This window comes from Catharus ustulatus, chromosome 9, assembly GCF_009819885.2.
Source record: "Catharus ustulatus isolate bCatUst1 chromosome 9, bCatUst1.pri.v2, whole genome shotgun sequence".
Classification (NCBI taxonomy): domain Eukaryota; kingdom Metazoa; phylum Chordata; class Aves; order Passeriformes; family Turdidae; genus Catharus; species Catharus ustulatus.
The window spans coordinates 32,058,003-32,082,064 of NC_046229.1; the positions used below are offsets into that span (position 1 = coordinate 32,058,003).

Below are 24,062 nucleotides of genomic sequence, written 5' to 3' on the forward strand. Positions count from 1 at the left end.
TCCCGTCTGCACCGCCGCCGCGTTTCCTCGCCCTGGCCGGCACTGCAGGCCCCCGCACCGCCGGGCTCCCCCACGCTGCTGGCCCCGATTCTGCTGGGCTTCCCCCGCTGCCAGGCAGCCCCACCCGCCGGCCTTCCTGCTTCTGCCATGCTCCCCTGCACTGCTAGCCCCAGTTCTCCCGGGCTCCCCCGCCATGCTGGCTCAGGCTCTGCCGCCCTCCCTGCCCCGCCCTGCTGGCTCAGGCTCTGCCGCCCGCCCCCCACACTGCTGGCCCCGCCTCTGCCAGGCTTTCCCACCTCTGCCGGGGCCGGCCGGGCTCCAGCTTGGCTTGGGGCTGCCGCGGGCTCTCACTTCCGTGTTGGCAGCTTTTAGAATTTTGTTAATAGATTAGCCGCCCCGGAATATTAGCCGCACTTCCGGGTTTCCACCAAAATTTTGGTCAAATTGGTGCGGCTTGTATTCGTGAAATTACTGTAATTGCATGTGCAGTACAGAACTGTGAACTTAACCTTACTTGCCATTTAAATAAGCATTCTGATTAAGCAAAGACAGTGAAATCTGGTATTTTCTCTTTCCAGAAGTGGCATCTCTATCCAGTTCATTTGGATAATAGAGTATTTCATTATTGCACAAGGTGAGCTGAATGAAGGTTTTGTTTCTGTTTGCCCTAGATCCTAGATAACAGTTCTAGAATATGAGTAGAAAAGGAATGTTTTTAATATATCAAAATTATATTTCCCAATTCTCAAACATTTAAAGAGTTGTACAAGACAAAACCATCTTTTAAAAGCTGTGCATGATCATTTTCCAATTAACACACTGGAATGGCTGCTGGGAGACACTTCCCCACCCCTCCACAGTTATAGGAGTTTTCCATGTATAGAAGACCTTGCCTGGGGAGTCTCCAACAGCCAAGTGTAAAAATATTTTAGCTCTTGTGAGCGTTGAGAAGTTGGACTTGTTAACAATTAAGTACTTCAAAATACTAAAATTATTACCACATAGCTTCATATAAAGAGGTTTTACCCCTCTCTCGGGGAGGTCCGCCAGGTCTGAAATTTTACATTCAAACAACTCAGAACTACATTACTGTATGCTGCTGCTTTGAGGAATATGAAGAAGCTTAATGAAATAAAATTATTGAAATAAAATCGTAATGAAATAAAATATTTCCTGATTCTCTTTTCTATGAGGACGCATGGATTACCTCCTTCCACAAAAACCTGTAACTTAAGAACTTCTAGTTTCAGTTACGATGCACTGCATTAAGCTCCTCTCCACATTTCTGTATGAAAGTTCTCATTGGACCTGGACTATATTCCCACTTTTCTAATCCCTAGTCCTTCTCAAGCATGAACTCTTTCTATCAGGCCACTTGCTGTATGTACTACAGGTTTCCCTGCCTTGTACCTACCCTAAGGACAGGGCACTCACCCCACTGCTCTCTCCCATACAGAAAACCCTCAGTGTAAAAAGAAACTCAGCTTCTGTTTGAGATGAAAAAAGTCAAATGTCTGCATTCTGGTGATTGAAGAATACTGCCATTACCTGATTTTCCTTGAAGCCATATTGGTTCAAGCAGCACTTCATAAATTGTTCCTTAATCTGAATTTCTAGAAGGAATTATATTTAAGCCTTCCAACTTGGCTTTGCATTTTCTCTCTGGGCTGCCAGGATATTTCCCTCACTGAAAAAATAGCGAAGCCTCTGTTAAGCACAACATCAGTAGAAGAATAATTCTGCTGTCCAGAATGAACAACAGGGGATTCAAGTTCCTGTGTTGAAGTTCTACTTGTTTTCTCACAAAGTTCACTCCAAAACTTTTATCATTAATAGTTCCTCCACACACTGTAATTAAATTGCTGCTTCTTGCTCTCATTGGTAACATATTTACTCTAATATTCTTCTGCAAAGTAAAGCTAACAGGACGTAGATAACCTGATACTTCACTGCCATAAGAAGGTCTCTGAGAAATCCTCCTTGTTTCATTGAAACCATTTTTAAATAAACTCTGTTTGCACATTGTTTCCAAAATAAGCAGTCTTTTCTTCCAACAACCGTTTGACAAAGTTTCACATGAATGAAGAACAAAACACATACATCTTAACATGATCTTACTCCATAGCACTTCCAGGGACTAGGGCAAAGAATAAAGAATCCTTCTTAGATAACTAGGTGGGAAAAAAAGCAATGGATTTATACAGCTGTGCTTCCCTTAATTCTACCTCAAATATTTACACCACTGTGGCTAAGCTGAAGTATAAAATGGAAAAGTGAGTCAAAAAGTAATAAACAGTCTAATAATTAAACAGTAGCTGTCTAAGGAATAAGAATTTACTGTAAAGCAAAAAATAAATATTTCCACAACCTGAGGTTGGCCAGCACCTTAATTTGGAGCTCATGTCCCCAAGCATTCTCCTCTCCTACAGCCTCACCAGCCTCCCCTTTCCACTGCCACCGCACCACTAACAGATCCCTCCCCCAAGAACTGTGCCCTGTGTGCTCAAAACCACGCTTCTCCCTTGGATGAGAATGGGGAGCATTCACTGCAACCATGCCAGCCCTGGACACACAACGGCCCCCCCAGCAGGGCCAGACACCACAGGGCAACCCTGGCACCAGCCTGGCTGTGGCTTCCAGCCCAGGAATAAAGAACTGAGGAGTGACCAGCCTAAAAGCAGGTTTTTAAATCAGAGATGGTCTCCTTACTCGTTACATCTACAAAGCTGGCCATTGAATCCTTAAATGTGTCCTACTTCCTTCTCATTGACTGGGTTCTTCTTCCCCAAAATCTATGCAACACTCAGGTATTCAGTACATCCCCTGAAAATGTTCTGTAAGCTGCAAGGTGATAAAGCAAACTATAAATTTGCAACAGCAGCAGCAGGGCCTGAAGACCTCACCCATTTCTGTAACTCAGCCCTTTCTAAAGCAGCCTTTAACCTTAGGAAGAATTAAAACCACCCAGTTGCTAACAAGGTTGTAACAGACTATTATATCTCTATTACAACAAGAATTTCCATTACTGTTCAGATTGGCCCCCTTGAAAGGCTGGAAGACTTTTGCTTACGAGACAAAGGACCATTGCATGAAACAGCACTCGTGTGTGCTCAGAACAGTGTTAGATGACTGCCAAAGGGGATAATATGCAAATAAAATCACCAAAAATACTGCATTTAGCTTTCTCTTTGGTTTGGTAGCAGTTTCTTGAAAATATAAGGTTACAAGTGATAGCTTTTGTTGTCCAACTTCTCTTACCCACTAAATGACTTAACAGAATTTTGAAATAATAATGATGTCTCTGAGACAGTGGGAACTGAAAATACATCTGTGTCTTTCACTGGTAATCAAATCATCATCGTGGATCTTATTTTCAGTATATCTCAGATATGATTATCTTTCAGATTTTTGTTCCTCCTCCTTTGGCATAATTGGCCTTCTCCCATCTGTGCACAGTGACCCATTCTGATCAAAATGTAACAGATCACACAAGGTACAGGATGGGACCTCACACCGTTTATGCTGACTTGATCAGTGAACTCTCACCTTTGCACTACCTCTGTACAGGAACTCTTTTCCATTGGAGCCAAGGTTTCCTAACCATTATTTAGACAGCTGTCTAACTACCTCTTGTGCAGCAACTTACTTTTATTGCTATTTTACTGGCTTTTCATGTTATCTTTCCTCTCAATCAATAAGCTACTTAGATAGCCCACAAATTATTTCACCAGCCTACCACTTTAAAATAAATTACATTATTTTAAACAGTACAGACATGTCTGTAGCCTGCACTGGATTCATTTCATAAGAGCTATCACTAAATGAGAAGTTTTCTCATACTCTGAAAAAGCAACTGGCAGCATAGTCATGTCCAACCCAAGGAAACCTCACACACTTTAGCATCCTCAAGAGTTTGGCCCTATTGCATCACTCTGGTGGCCTGCACATCCACACCGAAACCAAGATGAAGGTTTTACATCTCTCTGTTATAGCAGGACTAAACCCTGCTAAGTAAGGAAGTGGCCAAGAAAATGAAAACAATCTTAAGGATCAAAGATACTTTTCCTCCAGGGTACCTAAGTTTTTTGCAAATTTACTCATTTCTACAAGCTTCAGCAAGAATGATCAGAAAAAGACAGCACTCAAAGGAAAAAGATGCTACTATAAAAGCAGATATGTATGCCTGAGGAAACAAATATTAACAAAGAAATGCATCTGTGTAAAGAAACATTGAAAAAGAAATTAAATTAATTATTTCCTTGCCAAAGGACTGAATACCGATGATTTTGTTCAATAGTTCAGAATTATACATGCAAGGTGTTTCATATCGATTTACAGTAAATAAAACTTGGTATGAAGAACTAGATACTTTAAAAGGAAAAGATGTTAAAAGCAAAGGTGTTTCTTTTGAGTGACTGAGAGAACAGCAAAATTATACTCAGTAATAGAAGCCAAAAATACAGGCACAGTTTCATAACTGTAATGTGAAATGCTTAATTAAAAGATTCCTGTTGGTGAGTAGAACTCTACCCACTTTGAGGCGTAACATGAGAACAGGAATAACACTGAATTTGAATACAGATTTTTATCTAACAAAGATTTCTTAAGTGGGTAACATTTAGAACACACAGTCAAAGGTTGCTGCTTTTGAGAGGAGGAGGATTAGATGGTGGAGCAAAAGGATTATGAAATGTAATTCTCTGACAAGGCACCTCTGTATGTTCTGCTGTCCAAGTGAGTGACAGCAGCTCCACAGAGACTGACTGATCTATTCTGCTGCCCAACAGCATCCACCACTGTTAAATAGTAGAGCCATTCAACAAACTCATTCTGACCTGAATGCATAATTCCACTTGAATACATGTCCCTAGCCCCAAATTCCCTAGATTTACTTTATGTACAGGAGCCATAAGATAAAACTGGAAGGATAGCCAGCCCCCCAAAAAAATCTTCCCATGGAAAAGTAGGTGATTTATTGCCCAGCTGTTCCTGACAAAAGCGCAAGGAAAAGGCCCAAACCACGACTTGAGCCTCAGTCAGGAATAAATCCCATAATTAATTATGATCTCTAGCCAAGAAGAATTTAATGTGTAAGTACCACTTCATAATGCAGCTGCTTTAAATTTTCAGTGTTCTCATTAAAATCAATTGAGCCATCAATAATTAACAGATAGTTATTAACAATTACAAAGCAGAAGAAACTAAACTGGTATATTTTGCAACACTTATTACTCCATATCAATAATCTCCCCAGGACAACTCCTCATGAATCTCGTTACTTGAATTAGAAATACATTAAGAGCTTAGCAATCCTTCTAGTAAAACACCCAAATCACTTAGAGGGACCATCTGGTGTTCTCACCTCTACAGGGAGTAAAAACAAAACAATCACCTAATGTTTTGGTTAAACATCTCATTATTCTGTGCTCCAAAAAGAAGAAAACTAGAAAAGTTTTCTAGAGCAAGAATTAGCAGAATTCAGAATTAAAATGCCTCCGGGGGAAAAAAAAAAAGAAAAAGGTACAGATCAACTATAGCCTTGCAACTCACATATGCATATCAGGATTAAGCTGCATCACACAGAATAAAGCATCTTTGGTCTATGCTACATATAAGAGTATGAAAAATACCCGGACAACAGAGCCCAAAAAGATCACTTCATTCCAAACAGAACAGAGACAACGAAGAACTAAAGAACAGGATCTGTTTTCAAAACCCATGCATGACAGAAGTTAGGTAAAAAAGGTACAGAAATAGAGAAGCGGAGGAAAAGCTGCAAAGGAAATTCACATACAAAGTAATTAGAATTCCTGGAGTTGCTTACCGCATATTCCTCTGGTGTAACCTTTAGAACATCAAATACCACTGCATCAAAGCTCTTCTTCAGTTCAGCTGAACCCTTGTCACTCAAGGACTCAGAGCTGCTGCTCTTCTGCAGAAACAAACAAACAAAAAAACCACTGAGGATATTTTGGACCTCTCCTTTTTGTCTTCTCTTTTTTACACTCCCAAAAGCAAAATTTCTGTTCAAACTTCACTGATGACATAATTTTTCTATCAGGTAAATTATCAATTCAAATTCAGTCATAGAACATACTTTCTCCTGACATGGACTGCAAAACCTCAAAGTGACAGCTGGATTTCTATGGATTTCCTTCTAGTTGAAGGAGGGTGAGGCTAGATTAGACATTACGAAGTTCTTTGATGTGAGGCTGGTGAGGACCTGGCACAAGAAGCTGTGGCTGCCTCATCTCTGGAAGTGTCCAAGGCCAGGTTGGACAGGGCTTGGAATAGCCTGGGATAGTGGAAGGTGTCCCTGCCCATGGCAGGGGGTGGCACTAGATCGGCTTTATCATCTCTTCCAATCCCAGTAATTCCATGATTTCAAAGAAATTCCTTAAAACACAACAGTTACATTTCAATGCATAATTAAACTCCAATTTTGTTGACAGGAAAGGTAATAACTGTATCAACAAAAGCAATACAGTCACACTGAATTTCAAACAAAAAATATCACGATGGCAAGGAAGAAGACAAGGCCTGCCCCAAAGGAAGAGTTATCAATTCTCTTCCTTTTTCTCTTAAAAACATGGAAGCTTACAAAAATTATATTGAACTACATGTGCTCCTGTTGAAAACATTTAGCAGAAGGAATTTTAGTGTTTTTTAAAATTACAATAATTCATATTTGCAAAAAATACCAGATCCTAGGATATCATTCTATGAACATTTATCTACAAAATAAAGATTTGGTTTCCCTGCAAAATACAAATGTGGTTCAAAAATTAGCACTTTATATTGGTTTCATATGTTTCATATATGGTTTTCACATTAAAGCAATGCATGTGTGTTATGACTGATCACTTCCTCTAGCACATAGATGCAAACCTATTTATTTATTTCTGAAGTTGTGCCACAGGAGGTCAGGTTTGGGTATTAGGAAAAGGTTATTCCCCCAGAGGTGGCTGGGCACCAAACAGGCTCCCCAGGGAATGGGCATGGCCCCAAGGCTGCCAGAGCTCCAGGAGGGTTTGGACAACGCTCCCAGGGATGCACAGGGTGGGATTGTTGAGGTGGACAACACAATCAAGGCCCTTTCTGACAGTCTGTGACATTTTACTGCTAATGTTGCAAGTTTTCAAGATCATGGACGTGGGTCTGTAAGAACTCAGTTTATTTTCAGTTGAAATAAACTCATGTCCATTTTCAAGCACTTTTGTTATAAGGACACCTTATAAAGAAAATGCATACTTAACATTAATTTTTAATTAGATTGTGAGAGCACAATCTCTCTGAAAAATCTGTCTTTGAAAACACCACCAAAAACTCCAAACAAGAGACACATTTTCAGTAACCAGTATGCTTACAGAAACATTTCAGTTACAACTCCTCTTTCCTACTTCTTAGTCAAGATAGAAAAAAAAAACCCCACTTGCTTAAAGTAAATTCATGTAATTTTGCCAAAATATATTTTAGTCAATTTTATCAAACATCACATAAACATTCAAGACTAATTTGCTATGTAAAAAGGTTGCTTTCCTCCAAGAAAAATTTTTCAGGTGCATGTCAAAAACTAGTCAATGATTCACGAAGCAATTATAAGGGGAGTACAAGAATCTATATAAAAACAAACAATGTTTATGGAGACTGATGCCAGCTTTCTTGACAATAGCTGTGAAATTGTGGTGGTGATTATTTGGTTCCTTTTGGTAACACAGGACCCAAATTTTCCTTCCACCTTGTTTGTGGTACTCCCCATTTCCACACACAAATGCATATCACACATAGCTGCTATCAAAACTTATCTGTAAATATGTAAATAAACAAACATCTTCAGTACAGTCCAGAGATTTGAGGAAGGAAGCAACTACAGTCAGAACTTTATGGTTCTCATCACTAGAGACTTTGTAGCATTCTAATTTCAGACCAAGCCTCTTCCTAAATAAGTGGATGACAAATGGAAAACTACATTAGCTTCAAAATAACAGGCATCAGCAGATGAGGTCAATCTCCACTGCCTGGCTGATGCACACACTCAACTCACAAGTTTTTTGTTTCTAGAGGGCAGAAGCTTTGATGGGCAGGAGGGATATGCCGGAATATAGTCCAAGAGACAAAGGGAACAACTTTATTCCACTGCTGCTGTGTCAGACTGCTCCTCAGTACACGCACACAAGTACCTGTCAAAGAAAAGAACATTTCCCACCAGCCTTGCCAACCCAGCTTAACATGCTAAGAGCATCTTTCTTGTTAAAACTTGAAAAGAAAAGTTTTCTTGTCTAGATGTGATGGAAGAGAACACGGAAAAAGGCAGCTTTGGCTATGGTATATGCAAGTTCATGCTCTATTTTGGTATGCCAAGTTCAGGACTTAACATTTTATTCACACTAAAGTGGGGTGTAGGAAACCAACACACAGAACAAGAATCTGTTGCATAAGAGTTGTTAAAAGAAAAACTTACATTTTAGTGCACTTAAAGTAAAAATTGAGTACTTAGTTACCCAGTAACTGAGGTTTTCAATCCTTACCTCTGAGGCAGTAGCTGCAATATTAACACTGCTGGACTGTCCGTTCATTAGGTCCATACTGCCCACACCATTAATCTTCGGCCCTACATTTACAGCAGCAGGATCATCTCCAAGGCAACCGAATAACCATTCCTACAAAGAGCAAAAAGGTATCAGAAACCACTGTCTGCAGGGGTTTTAATCAAGACTCAGTCTCTAAAATCCTTAACAAAAATAAAGGCCTTCTAAAATGGCTACACCAGTCTGAGGTCCAGACTTTAGATCCTAACTTATATTTTAAAATTACCTACTTAAAACCAACATGAACCACTGATGGTTCCATTAAGATCCATCAGTTACTGAGGTATTGACTTCCCATATTCTTTTCCCCTATTCTTTTCTCTATGCCAGGAATCAATAGGTAAATATATGCAGTAGCCCTAACAAATTGAGATCTGCAACATCAGTTCACATATGATGCTTTTCCTTCTATTACCAACTTTAAAAAGTATATTCCAGATGTTAACTCTATTAGGTAACTTTAACAAGGTATTATCAAATCACTTCCTATCTTACAGGACTCTTCCCCAGCTTCAAAAAATCATTACATTGAAAGCAATTAAAAGCACAAGTAGAATTTATACTTTTCTTCACAAATGACCCAAACTGCTGCTTAGCAAAAAAACCCTAAACAGAAAAACACACAAAGGAAAATTCCACACACTGACTTTTAATGTATCCTTGCATAAATACTATGAGTTTTCAGAGAAAAGGTTGCAAAGAAATGGAAGCCTTTGGCATCCACTGTAAAAACCGTAAGACTACCCAACCCCAGCGTGTTACAGAGTAAAAACTGGTTTGCGCTTAAATTAATGAACTGTTAGTGCCCTCTAGTGTGAAAACCATTATAAATCAGCTTCCATGGATCTATGTCTACAGCACGCATGACTGCTTCCAAAGTTGCCGCTGCTTATGAAATTCACTTTTGGTCTGCAGTTTAATTCAGCTATTGCATGGTCTGAAAATAAATGGTGACAGGTAACTGAGTAATTACACATGACAAAACAGTATTACAGCAGCTCATACTTAATGCCTCTAAGAAATGAAATAAAATAATCTGAAAAGCTGTATCTCGAAGTGACCTAAACCAAGTATGTCAGACAGACAAGCCTGGAAGGTAAGAAATTGCAATATTTAAATAAGAAAATATCCTAAAACCAGCAATATTTAAGAAATAAAATATTCTCAAATTTTAAAGCATCACCTTAAGAATGCAATACTGGAAGGAGAGTAATGAAAGAGAGCAATGTGGAAAATGTCAGTCAAACACTACAGCTTCCAGGTATTTCTGAGTATTACCAGTCCCATCTGAGCTGTACTTCAGTAGTTCAGGACAGCCACCCACACTCTATACTTTATTGTTTTGGAAAAACTGAGGGAACTGCCTCATTCCCAGGACAGAGGATGCTACACTTCAATTTAACGTTAAATTTCCCACCCATGTAGATTAATTAACACTGATTCCTCCACTACAAATGCCATTAACTGCACATAAGATTTGTTACAGACCACATAGAGAAAAAAATCTCATCTCTGGCTTCTGAGTGTCACTGCTGTCCTGTCCTTCCCCATCTCAATTACCCTTCAGATTGTCTTGTGGAATATTGCCAAATGCACAGCTCCCCAATGCCTTGTCCTACCATTTTATCATTTATTAAAGGGAAAAGCATAGAAATAAAACTCTGATGCACCGCAAGTTTCATTTACGAAGTGACAATAGAGGACAGAGGACTCACATTTTCAAAACCAGTTTCAGGGCCCCACATGCTCAAAATGGTACATTTATCCCAAAGTAATCTCCTCTGCTAAAAAAACCCTACTCTTTTAAAAAAAAATTGTTGGTTTTTTTTTAACCACTGCATTTTTCAGGCAAGTTGACACTTTGGCTTTGTATGATCCAGTTATGGAAGGTATGTGTAAATCGTGTAATCTGAAATTAAGGTTGTATATTCCACCCTTGGCTCACACTGGCTTCAATTGTTCCCCTTTCCCGATATTAACAGCAGGCAAAAAAAGAATTAGGGATGTCCTTCTGTGCAAAGAAAAAGAAAAACCTGAGCTCTGAGGGCCTTTTTTTTCTTTTTTTTTTGAGGTATTTGGATAGTGCTAATTAAAAAGAAGTTACACATATCATAAAAGCCTATGGAGTTGGCAGCTCAACCTCACACCAACAAGAGCAAACTAACTTCTCTATCAGCAAATGTTAAAGTCCAGTTTCCTCAATGACTCTCACATAACCCACAGCCACTCACAGGAACTTCCTCCTCTTATTTCTGGCTTTCCACCTCAGAGGATATGCCTGGAAGGTACAGCAGTGCTGCACATGGATCCAGGTTTTCCTTTTCTACCTGGTTATTGCCATGGCAGTTGAGAGAACTCTGTCTCCTACTTAGGTGTAGGCCACCATGCTGAGACGTGACTTCTGTGAGGCACACAAACATTGGGGTTTTTTGATTTGTTTTTTTTAATAAGCAGGGAATCACTTCAGAAAAAAAACCCTCCACACAAAGGAAATGGAGTTTACAAAATACAGCATCTGCCATCAAGCTGTATCCTAACAAAGCTGTCCACACAATGATAATTTTGTGCCCATTGCTGCATTACAAGAGCATGCCTGAATACATTTATATTTTTTTCACACTTTGTGGAGATACAGTAAGGAGCTGAATTAGTACTGAACTGCTATAAATATATATTTATCAACTTTAAAGTTCCAGAATTTGCAACCTTGACAATGTTCTCTTGATTAGCAGCTTTTAAAAGTATATCACTACTCGCATAACAAAAACAGTCACAGCCACAGTTTTGGTCAATGTGCCACTTGAGAGAAATATTGAAAAAATTCTCACACCACAATAACTACATCGTTTGCTTCCTATACCATCCTTCTGCTCAACACCAAAATATTCTGTGAACAGCAATATCAGAAAGTGATCAAGAGCAGAGAAGTTCAGAGTAACACAGCTGCATTTGTGAATGGCTGTCACCACACTGCTATAGTGAGTCACAGTGTTCACTGCCTACCTTGTATATCCAATTACCAAAACTGAATTACACTAAATTAAACTTCCAGTCAGTTTCTTCTCTCCAATTTAATAAATGCCTTTGTGCTCAGAAATTAATTCTATGTGGAACTGAGAGTATTTTAAATGATGCACAAAATGCCATCCTGAAGCCTTGATACGCTGTGTGGTAGCTTCCTACCTCTTCATGCCATTCATACTGTACAGCAGAAAGCAAACTAAAAATACTGATACAAATATTCATCACACCCAAACAATGAAAATATCTAGACTACTATTTTGGTTTAGCCCCAGCCAGCAACTCAGCCACCTGCAGCTGCTCCCTCACTCCCCCACAGCGGATGGGGGAGAGAATCAGCAAAACAAAAGTGAAAAATCTCATCAGCTGAGATGCAGACAGCTCAGTAGGAAAAGCAAAAGCTGTGCACTCAAGTAAAGCAAGGAATTAATTCACTACTTCCCATGGACAGGCAGGTGTCCAGCCATTCCCAGGAAAGCAGGGCTCCATCCTATGTGACAGTGACTTGGAAAGGCAAAAGACACTTCAAATGTCATCCCTTCCACCTTTTTCCTCTGGATTTATATTATTATTATATATATGGCCTAGAATAACCCTGTTGGGGTCAACTGTCCTGGCTATATCCCCTCCCAATTTCTTGTGCACCCCAGCCTACTTGCTGGTGGGATGAGGAGCAGAAAAGGCCTTGACTCTGTGTAAGCCCTGCTCAGCAGTAAGCAAAATATTCCTGGTAGTATCAACAGTGTTCTCAGCACAAATCTAAAACACAGCCCCACACCAGATAATGCGGAGAAAATGAACTTTGTCCCAGCCAAAGCCAGCACAACTACCAGGGTCTGTTGCCTTCAGGGAGTTTTTCTGCAAATTCACCCAAGGCTGTGCTACTGATCATTCCCTTCCAGCGACTGACCTGCAGATCCACCCCTCAAAGGGAAGGCAGCTCTGTGAGGACAGGCAAGGGTAGCAGCAGGGTGTGCCCAAGAACAGCTGCTGCAGAGCCGACCTGATCTCAGCACAAAGGGGAGCAGAGAGTGCCCTTTGTTTCAGATAAACAGCTCTGTCAGTGGAGCAGATCAGCTGGCTGCATCCCAGCCGAGTGAATCAACCGGTGGTGTAAATGCCTCTCCCCGAGTTCTTTGTTAACAGTGACTGTGTCCCGGGGTTAGCTACAGCAGCACGGGGGAGAAGAGACGTGGCTCTACAAAACCACAGAACCAAGAAATTTCAGAGTTTCAGCTGGCTTCAACCCACAAATTCCTTCCTGGTGACTGGGGACACCAGCATCGTGACAGTGAGCTGACTCCAGAGACCAGTAGTGGTGATCTCACTGGTACTGTGTTGAAACTATATAGGGCAATTGCTGGAGTTTGCCAAGTTGAACTTGCATTAGTATAATGATTTCAGTGTATTTTGTACCACACTGCTAAACCAAAAATTCTCTGTAACATCAGCTATATTCAAATGGTTAACCTAGCATTAAGCATTACACCCTCCACGGGTGGAATATCTGAAAGAACCTGAGCAGAGAGTACTGACTCTCACAGAAGTCTTGACAGAATACTTACGCCTGACTCTTCCACAGCAGATGTTCTTCACTCAGGTTGGGTCAAACACTGTCCCAAAAATACTGTATAAACAGCATTTTAACAGACAACCCTAAAATTATATTTGAAACTTCCTGCCCAGAACAGTACAAAAGCTTTGAGGAAACAAACACGGTTAAGTTTTAGGAATAACTCAAGAGCCAAGATGACCAATATCCTCTTTGTTGTTACTTATCATGTCAATACAATGTGTCATTTGTTTTGATTACAGATCCCCATTAAGAAAACAAAAGTGCATGGATCATCATTAACTATAAATGAAGAACCACTACCAAAGACTTTAGGGACCAAAAAAATCTGTTCCAGAGACAATGAACCTGAGCTCCTGATCTTGTGGAAACTAGAGAGCGCAGGAAAACCTACCATCTAAAAAGTAAAAGTTGAGATAACTGCTAAGAACCAACACAACCCACAACAAAAAAAACATAAGAAACCAAACATACTAAAAAAAAAAAACCAAGCAAAGCACACACTCTACAACAAAACAAGACTCAATGAACATAAAAGCCCCACAATGAAGCAGAGAGTCACCAAGGAATAGGCAAAGAACAACAAAGAGAAAAAAACCCTGCACCTTCCCAACTATATCCTTCAGTTTCACGTTCCAGCCACCAAAGCAGAAACCCACCCAAGTTACTGCACTGCATGAATAAAGACAGTATGTACATATCCTTAATGAAGAAATGAACATCACCTAAAGCCATACTTTAATTCAGTTTTCAGTAAGCATGATGATATTAAGATAGTAAAACTGATAAAAATAGTAACTTCGACAAAAGACATTAAAAAAAAAAGCTCAAGCAACTTAATACTACCCCATTCTCCTGCAGGAAATTTATCACTGAAAATAAAGAAATTCCAGACCTAAAATCTCACAAACTATGAAATCTCTAGATACATGAATCTTGGCAAAGCACTGCCTAATTTACCATTAATGAAGACTGAGATAAGAGATACAAGAAGAAAAACGCTGGCTAGAGACACGACAAAAACAGATATGGGGGCATAATATTAAAACCACCAGAATTCTGGGAGTTATTTAATATGCAATACAACTACAAATATCAGAACAAAACCCATTTAGAAATACAGGAAAGCAATGTAATACAAGACAAACAAAACTATATGATAGACAGAAGAATGAAGAAAAAAAAAGTCAATTATTAAAGTACTCTTGTAGCTGACTACTGCAAAATTTCTGCTGTGACTTTCAGCTGGAAATGATGTCACTAAAGCTGTAAGCATGAAGTAGCCACATGAGACCCAGATATCTGGATTATGGACCAGTACTACCTGCAAAACATAGCAAAAGAGACACTGATGCTGTACTCTATGTTATTCTGGTCACCTTGCTTCCAAAGAATTTTTTCCATTAAATACATGCACAGAAGGGCCTGCAGGTGCTCTGCAGGTATTCTGAAGACAGTGAAACTTCCTTCCTAAGTGGAACCCATGAGACCTCAACTTGCTTATGGTGCAAAACTGAGATCTGCACAAGGACACACTTGCCAGGTTTAACTATCAGGAAGATAAACCATAAGAATAAAATGCAAATTCATGCTTGAAATATGAATAACAGCAATTGGGTTCTTGAACCATTTTCAGACACCACCAATAACAGCAAATATCTCACAGCTGCTTAAGTTCATGCTGGACTCTTTCCTGACAGGAACCGTGTCACACACTGCTGCAGGAGCAGCACAGCTGACCCAGTGACACAGACTCCTGCTGGAAACTCAAAGCATTTCTGTGCTCACACAGCTCACTTCTGTCACACATACATTCTTTCCCTAAGCATCTGTTGCACAATAGTCACAGCAGTATCAGCTGGTTAAGCTCTAAGACAGATGAAATTAGAATCCACAGAATAGCAAGAAAGGGAACAAAAAATTCTTTAATTAGGTATGACACTGAAGTTTTAAATAAAAAAAGAAGCTTCATTTAAAGTCAGATTCTTTTTTTCTACCTTAGAAAAGGCTTTACCTGTCAATTCAGTAAAATTATTATTCTTTAAGAAGACACTATTCACAAAGCACTTTCACTATAATTTGTTCTGAATAAATCCTATTGCTGCTTTTATGCACCTCATTCCCCACCTTTGGGAACTGAAAAAGGGTGAGGGAGAAAGAAAGAGAGAGATAACATTAAGGTAATAGCAAGGCTCTTTCTCATTCATATATTGGTTTCCAGCTATCTAAGCCTCTTCTCCATGTTTCTCCAGTACCAGTGCCCTCCTTTTCAATCTCAAGAATGGTACAACTTGTAGCTCCCATTTCCTCAGATGAGGTAAAGAAAGATAAACCGAAACTGAAAGCCAGAATATCCTTTTCCAAGGCACAAGTTACTCATTTACCAAATCTCATTACAAAATTCAAAGTATTATTTCAGTCTGTCATCAACTTGGAACAACAATCAAGAAGTTCAACTCAAAATGGAAATTCTTCCAGGTTAGTTACACACAAAAAGGAGGGAGTTCCTTACCACTTTGAACTTTCACCACTCAATAGCAGCTTTCCTCAGTGGACTGACTCAGGGCTGAGACTGGGAGATATTGTAGCACAAGGCAACAAATTTTAGTATGAGAACGGGTACACAGCTGCAAGCAGTGGCAGATCCGGGCCCTCACAAAGGCATGAATCGAGCAGAAGGAAAAGAATCATTGCAGGCAACAAATGGAGTAAGCCAAAAATGTGAACATGTGTGCGTGCTATTTAGGTTTAGCCTGAGGTTGTAAGAGGTTGGCTTTCTGCTAACAAAAGATCTCTCCAGCAGTGTCTGAATGTTAAAAGACAAAATCTAGGCGCACTAAGACAACAACTGCACAAAACCTGAAGAACTTTCAGCTCACAAACTTCCTACAAATTATCAGGTCCCTGGCGCTTCTTCCTTCAGAGATGACCAAGAAGCCTCTGTAGTTCTTGAGAAAAGTGCACAGAATAAAGCTTTATTCATTTGGATCTGACTATTACTTTGCAATTGCTACCAGAAGAAACTCTGAATTTGAGACATAGTTTGGTTTCCTTCCCATATGCCAAAAGAGTAAGCAGTAGGGAATTCTTTTAGCACAGAAAGTACATCAAAAGTGTAAGGTTCTACCTTCCTCATCTCCCTCCCACAACTGAAGTCCACCTGAAGTTTAATCTCTTTGAGCAAAATTTGTCTTCATCCTGAAGAAGAAATCCAGGTTTGCTCAATGAGGAACCAGAGGAGAATCCCTCCTTGCCCCAAAGACATACAACAGGAGAAGACATAACCTAGAGACATTTCTGAAGGAAATATTTATTTTCAAGAATAAGAAGTAAAAAGATGACAAAGAAAATAAATAGGATTTAAACTAGAAGCAAATATCTATAATTGATTAGGTAATCCTATAATATGATAATCTTTCCCCAGCCAGATTTTCCAAGACCTCCACCACACAGCCATACAGTTGTCAGTTTTGTTTGCAAACAAGGGAAGCACTAAATGATTTATGTCTTCTTGATTAACTGATGCTCATTTTGGAAAGTGTTATTACGGCTAAGAAGTGCAGGCACTATATCAGTGGAATTAATAAAGGAAGAACACATCTGTTGACACAATTCTGAATAAGGAAATCATACTTAAGAGCATGCAACAGTTCCACTGAATGCTGCTAACATGGACTTCAGGATCCAAAAATTCTTTTCAGAGGTAGTTAGATCCAGTTTTGCTTTGAGGATGATACAAACAACACACAAATAAGGGTAGAATTAGTAAGAATGTGCATCAGCAAAATATCACATCTCACAGTGAAAAGTCTCTAGAACTATCTTCTATATTCCTAGTTTTTAAAAAAATTATTTTCAGTAAAGCAAGAAATTTCAGAAGGCAGACTCGAAGAAAATTATTGTAATGATCCGCAAATGGATCCATGCAGGTGGGAAGCCTTCTCTCAGAACAGAAAGCATATCACAGGAAAAAGATTTGAAAAAAATACTTGAATATAATTATATGTACAATGGCACACTTGTAAGTGCTGAAACAGGAATGACAACTGACAGCCTGAGCTTTGTTACTGCAAACAGACTATAGGAGCTCTGACACCAGCAAATCACCACCACTCACATGCCAAAAGCACATGTAAGAAAACACTGACAAAAACTAAGCCTAAGGATCCACACTGAATCTTCTGTGTAAACCTACACATCACACATGCACGTAAAGAAAACTCAAATTTCCATGCCTACTCCACTAGGCATTAAGTGCTAGAGTCAAAATTGCAAACAGCCAAATCAGAATTAAGACGATCAAATCATCCTAGGACAGATTTTTAACAAGAGAGAAATAAGAAAGTCACAACTGTTGCTGGGTAACAGCCTTCAAATCCACAGAATTAAGGATTTGGTACATCCACCAGCCTTGACTGCACCCTTGCTTTGTACAGTAAGGCAAAAAAGACTGACATTTAAAGAAAAGAAGATGAAACTCCTCCCCCATTGAATGCCTGACTTTCTCACTCAAAAGAAAATACTGCTGAGAGAACATTTTACTGTATTTCTCTATTAAGCCACTAATAGACACTAAAGGCCTTTCTCAAAGAGGATGCACAATATGTTTGTCTGGTTTGAAACTCAGCTTTCAGAGATTTGAGTACAGCCTTTATCAATAAAACCTGAGACAGCAACATTTCAGTGATGGTCTCTATAATTATTCTTTCCTGAACATCATGCATCGATATGCACCGTTGCTATAGAAATTATGCTAACAGGAAAAAAAATCTATCAGCCTATGAATTGCCTCTTTGGTATGATGACTATTATGGGAAACTACAATAGGCATTTGGGGAAGAGAGGTGGATCTTCTGCCTCTGTCACTATCCCCTGTATTCATTTATGGAAGTGTGTCAAGCCCAGGGTAGACAAACTTCAACAAGCAAACAACACACAAACCAGTTACTTATTCATCTGAGCATCCCATTCACCTCTTTTCCTTATTTCTAACTCCCTTTGGAAGGGCCTCAGCAAATCAGCTGACTCATGAGAGAACAGATAAAGACCCAAATACCCATCGTTTAATGTTAAATACCTTTCTCCACCCAAGATTAGTCAGCAACTGGTGACTACCAAAGCATCTGCCTAATAAAACATGACAGAAACCAAGTTACATCAAAACTTAGAAACCAAGTTAATTCAAATACAGCACTCCAACAGTCAGATGGCCTGACCATTTACTAGTGACACACTCAAAATGCCTGAAACTGTTGACCAAGAATATGTTTGCTTCAATGGAAATAATTCAGAGTGAACGTTTTCATGAAGGAGGACTGTGTATTTTTAAGATGGTATCAGACTTTTTTCTTGTTATCAAAATAGAAACTTACAGTAGACCACAGGGCAATGGTGTCTCTTCAGACACCCAAGGCAGACAAGAATTTATTTGAAAGCCTGAAATTCTTGTAAACCCATTTACTGTTTGTGTAGGAACAACAACAATCCAGTCACTAGAAAAATCTCAATATGATTTCAGGTAAATGGGCAGTATAAATGAGAGCCCTGCTGGAGCCATTCTAAGCCATCTATCTACATTATTGATGAAAGGATCAGCCCTAAAGACGGAATGACATAATAATTATCTACAGAACTTGTGTAACTGATGTAGAATACAATGCTTTCCAGAAGACACCAAAAAGAGATGTAGCAGCACAAGCATTAATTTGAAGAGCACAGCTAGCAAAGAGTAAGAACAAGCTATACAAAATAATTTGTATACCTCTAAGGGCAGTAAAGGCAAACCTTGAATTCTTGTTACAAAATCAAGAGAAAGACACTGCAGGGGTAAGATTAATGACATGCCTTTGATACAGACTGTCAAGAAGGATTTTTAAGATTATTCCAGTACTATGAATTCAGCACAGTATGTTCACATGTGAAATTCTACCCAACTACTTGGATATTTGAGTTATTCAGTGGATGACTGGATAATTATCACTCAAACATATTCTTAAGCTTATAAAACACAGCTGGGTCCATTTCTGCCAAATCAATGAAAGCAGACATTAAAGATTGATTTAAGTGCAGATATGTGCAAGCTGGAAACTTGGATCCAACAGTAATAACAGAGCTATCCTGTACACAATATAGTTGAGACAGATTTGAGGGAAAATTGTGTTTTGAACAGAAATTACTCATTTACAGCAGATAACACTTTCCTTTTAAGTAAGCCATTCAATTAAACATTTCATTTAACTAAAAAGAGAATTATATTCATTTTTTGTTAATCTTTTAACTAACAAAAAGTAAACCTAGAATGCTATAATGCAAGAAAATGCATAGCACGACAGGGCAGGATATCACAAATAGGGATATAAAACCCACTGTGATGTGAGCATGAGGTGATGGTAACTTTATCTTTAAAAAGTTCATAGATTAGAACCTTCCCAAAGAATCCCCTATCTGCTATTTCACTAATACTAATAGCCAAAATCGTTAATCTTAGCAAAATGATTGGAAAATGCTTTGGTTTCCTTTCCAGGTTCACCAAAGCCATCACAGTGATAAAGCAGCAGAAAGCTCAGGGAAAGCTCAGGGAAGCCACAGTTAGAAGAACTAAAGCAAAGATGCCCAGATCCTAAGACATCTCCCAGGGAAGGATTTTTTTTCTCTGGCAAATTCTGGCAGGAAATCCTGCAGGAATTCTGTCCTAAATTTTGCAGAAACATCTTTTTCCTCCTTCTGCAGGGAGGACATCTTCTGGCCCAGAATAACCAACAACACTGGCTTTTTCTAAAGCAACTGACATTGGTCATCCTAGACAAACCAATGGAAGTGAATTCTTCACCTCATCTAAAGGAAAATACAACACTTCTTTGAACCCTGCTGTGCCCTGTATTGCTGCCTTAAAACAAAAATGCAGTCACATAAACATGTAGCTTAGCTCAGACAAGCATTTTTGGTCTCATGCAAGATTCACCTCGAATAGGCAGAAAAAACATTAGAAAATGGCCATGACTAACACAGAACTGAAAGGGTCTGAGCAATTTTTTCTAAGTACTTGGAATGAGTAGCCTAAGTTACTTAAGTTACAGTTTGGACAAGGATTTGATACTGCATTGTTACTACTGTCATTAAACTATCCTTGTTCCAGAGGTACAAGGAAATCTATCAACATTAGAAGAATGAGTGGACACTGCACACCAAAGAGGGAGCAGCTTTACCTGAGCAACAAAAAAGCCCCAGTGAAGAGAAAGCCGTGCTGGGAAATAAGCTCAGCTGGGAGAGATTGACAGGAAACCCAATTAAATACATATATATGTGTGTGTGTGTGTGTGTGTGTGTATAAACTAAACTAATTAAGAGCTTTCAGTATTGACTCAAAGTCAAGATCATCCATATCATCAAACTGAAAAACCAAAGCAAAACACAAATTAGTAATGCATTTCTCCATTCTATACTAGCAGGAAGCAAGTTGCCTCTTACCTGTTGAAAGAATGGCTGAAAAAGTCAATACCTTGGCTGCAAGGTGAAAGCACTTTAATCTTTTAGTTTCATGTTCAGCTTGCCAAGTAGGGGAGGTTCATGCTGGTCCTGCTGTTATTTAAACATAAAAGAGAACCAGCCACATCATAAAGAGGATATTAGTACTTACTGTTGAAATATCCTGAAGTCACCAGCCCCAACATGGTTAATGTGTTTTGGCAGGTGATACTTTTGAAAGAGTTTTATCACTTAAAAGCAGATATTTTAATGACCTATACAAATTTGTCTTTCACTACCTCCAAGACAGCCAACAAAAACTACCCAAGCAAAACCAGGCAACATAACCACCAATCTAAATGCAATATTCATATAGGGATTTACAGGGTCTTTCTGACAGAAGAATCTAGTTTGTTCACACAGGAGAGCTTGTGTGGCTGATAAACATCATTAATCTGACAGAGCTGGCAAATACCAGACAGCAGGGCTGCTCTACCAGAGACTGCTGCATAAACCAGCTCCCTCATTGACAAATGAAGCCAATTCAACATCAGTTCACCCTGAGACCCAAGCACAGGGTCAACCCAGCCCCATACCCAAACGAGAATACAATTTACAAGTGGCATCCCCACCCTAGACAAGACTCCTTTATCTCTTACATGATATATTCTCTGATTTTAAGCATTGTTATATTAAAAATCATCAGCCTCCTCATCAACAGAATAATGCTAATTATGAATTCCAAAAGCCAGAACTTTTTTTTCCTATAAGCAAAGCACTTCTACCAACTTCAGGAGAACCAGAAACACAGAAAAAGCCACAAAGAAACAGTGATCAGCAAATCTAATGGTAAGATCATAGAAACACACCCTACTGCCCTGGGGAAAAAAGAGATCCAATTCCATTAACAGACTGGAACGTAATAGGGAAAGATGACACCAGGGAAAGAGACAAGCAACAAAAACTTCAGTCGCTAAAGTCCATCACTTCTCCTCATCTTCCCTTCCTCACTTCAAGTAAAATAAAAAAGATATCCACCACATTCAGTACCAGACACAGAAATCTGACACCTGAAAGCAACACAGAACTCCAGCAAATCCCAAGGCAGCAAAGGAAGCCTGTCTTTTCTTGGTCACTGGAGAGATCTCACCTCTGTCCATGTCCTTTAACTCCACTACTGCCTGATTCTGTTTTCCATTTAAGATTATTACCTCATAAAAAGAGACAAAGTAAAAGTAAGTAAAATAATTTCCTAAGTCAGGAAAATAAGAGCTATCTTTAAAAAAAAACACAAACAGGTACAGCTGAAATAAAGGTTTAAACTCTTCTATAATATAGTTTTGTTTACAAATGAGGGATTTAACAAAAGTTTTGTGGTTGCAATAGCTTATCAAGACATCTCTTATCTTGTCTGATAAATAATGCAAGGAGCTATCTTCCTGTTTTAGCAGTATCACTTAACAGTTGCCAACTGGATTTCTATCTGTCTAACAGTGCAACACAAACACAGCACACCTCTGAATTGTATCAACATACAGATCTGCACAACAGAGATCACATTTTCCAAACCTACCCCTTATAAAAGACTTTGGCCTCAACAATGTCCTTTCAATTAATGTCTTTACAGTCTTGTGATAAAATTCAGATCAAGAATTATTCAACAGAAACACATCAGCCTCAAATCCATACTGCACATTGTTTTCTCCTCTTAATCTAAACATGCTTAAGAATTCATACTCATTTTGCATACTTGCTAAGTTTTTCTATAAGTCCTGATATAATGTCACCTTAAATATTTTAAAACTTTCCACTGTACACACACAAAAATAATTTAGCAATGTGCAACAACAAATACATGGATATTTCTTTCCCCTCTCCCTCCCAGTCATATGGCATTCATGCCCAAAACCAAAAGAAATTAAAATAGTTCCAACGGATGGTCTCCAACAGTTTTAGACCTCTCTCCTTAACTAAACGGTGTCCTTGAATACCAGCTTATTCACAGCTATAGAAATATTTCTTTGAAGATAAATTAAATTGCCTTATCTGAAACATGAACTAGTTCCTAATTGAAGAAGCCTTCCCACCACTAAGACAGCTTCACAAAAGAGTCAAGATTGCCAGGTTGACTTTTCAGAAGTACTAAAGGCAAGTCACAGCATGAAATACAGTTCAAGTTCTCTCATCACATAGACCCTATCCTATCACAGACATTTTTTAAAAAGCCAGCAAGTTAATTAAATACAAGGGGCAAGTCATTACATGCAGGCACTAAGGAAGCTGCTCAAAAGCAGGTCCTACAGCACTCCATCTGCTTACCTGCCATTCCTCAAAGGTAAAAAAGAAATACTGTACCTCAAAAGTAGCTTTTTTTCACTTCATATTGCTTTAATGTGCTTTATAAAAAACTGTGCCCTGGCACCCATTACAGTGAAAACTTACCAAGCTTGCATTTTTGTTTCATCTCCTGACTATAACTGGGTTAACATCATTTTCCTCTTCAAATTCCTTTAAAATTATTCCAGGTAGACACCTGACCACTTTAATAGATATTGGCAGTATAGCTGAACAACCTTCACAAATAAAATTATCTTTTGCCAGCATACCTACAGCTACCTAAAGGTTCAATAGATAATCAAAGAATCACAGTTTCATACTGTGATTAGATTTGGTACTGCTACCTTCTTTTGTCCAATGTAACACAATATGTACTTGTTTAAAGCACCGTTAAAAACTTAGCAAGGCATATCACTATGAATACCAAAATCTATTATCAATCTATTACCTGGCAAAATCTGTTCAAAATAAACCCAAAGCAGGCCCAGCCTAGGACGGAAAAACAATCTCCAAAGGAGAATTGTAAGAAATTATGTATCATCAACAGAGCAAACAATCAGCAATAGGTGGTGAGCAAAGCATTTTTTAAACATGAAGTAGCAAAAACATTTCTACCATAGAGGGACATTTGCTACTATATAAAGAACACAGGAAACAGTTTCCTAAGAAACGACACACCTGACAGCATCAGTGAATGACATATTAAAAGGAAATAATAACAAAGACTTACAGCTAGATAATGTTTAACCTCATCTTATCTTGAGGCAGACCTGCAAGGGCCCGGTTTTACCTACCCTAACATATGCCTCACGTTTCAGGCTGCTCACTGTCCACCACACTCACGTCTCTGAGAAGCAGAGGGTTCATTTGTAGCTAAGCAGAAATCTTGCTAATACTTCAGTAATTCTGCATTCTGAGCTCCAGAAAAATACTTGCAAATCACTTCAATTGCGTGGAAGGACTGAACTCCATGGATTCCACTCTTATCCATTATTCTTTTCCAAAATACCTATTGGTCTATTTCTGTAGAAGTCTGATCAATAATAATATCAAAATTATTTAGTGGTTCTTTACCAGAC

General features: G+C 38.9%; 1 protein-coding gene across 4 annotated transcripts in view; it reads right to left on the minus strand.

Moving 5' to 3' along the window:
- The window catches only part of RALGPS2 (Ral GEF with PH domain and SH3 binding motif 2), a 121,163-nt gene that overhangs the window by 89,746 nt on the left and 7,355 nt on the right, over positions 1 to 24,062 (minus strand). For all 4 annotated transcript variants that reach the window (XM_033067163.2, XM_033067164.2, XM_033067162.2 and 1 more), the window contains exons 2-3: positions 8,529 to 8,660; positions 5,825 to 5,932 (exon numbers count right to left, since the gene is read on the minus strand). In XM_033067163.2, the coding sequence (XP_032923054.1) occupies positions 5,825 to 5,932; positions 8,529 to 8,585 (165 nt within the window). In that variant the 5' untranslated portion in view covers positions 8,586 to 8,660. The remainder of the gene's footprint in view (positions 1 to 5,824; positions 5,933 to 8,528; positions 8,661 to 24,062) is intronic.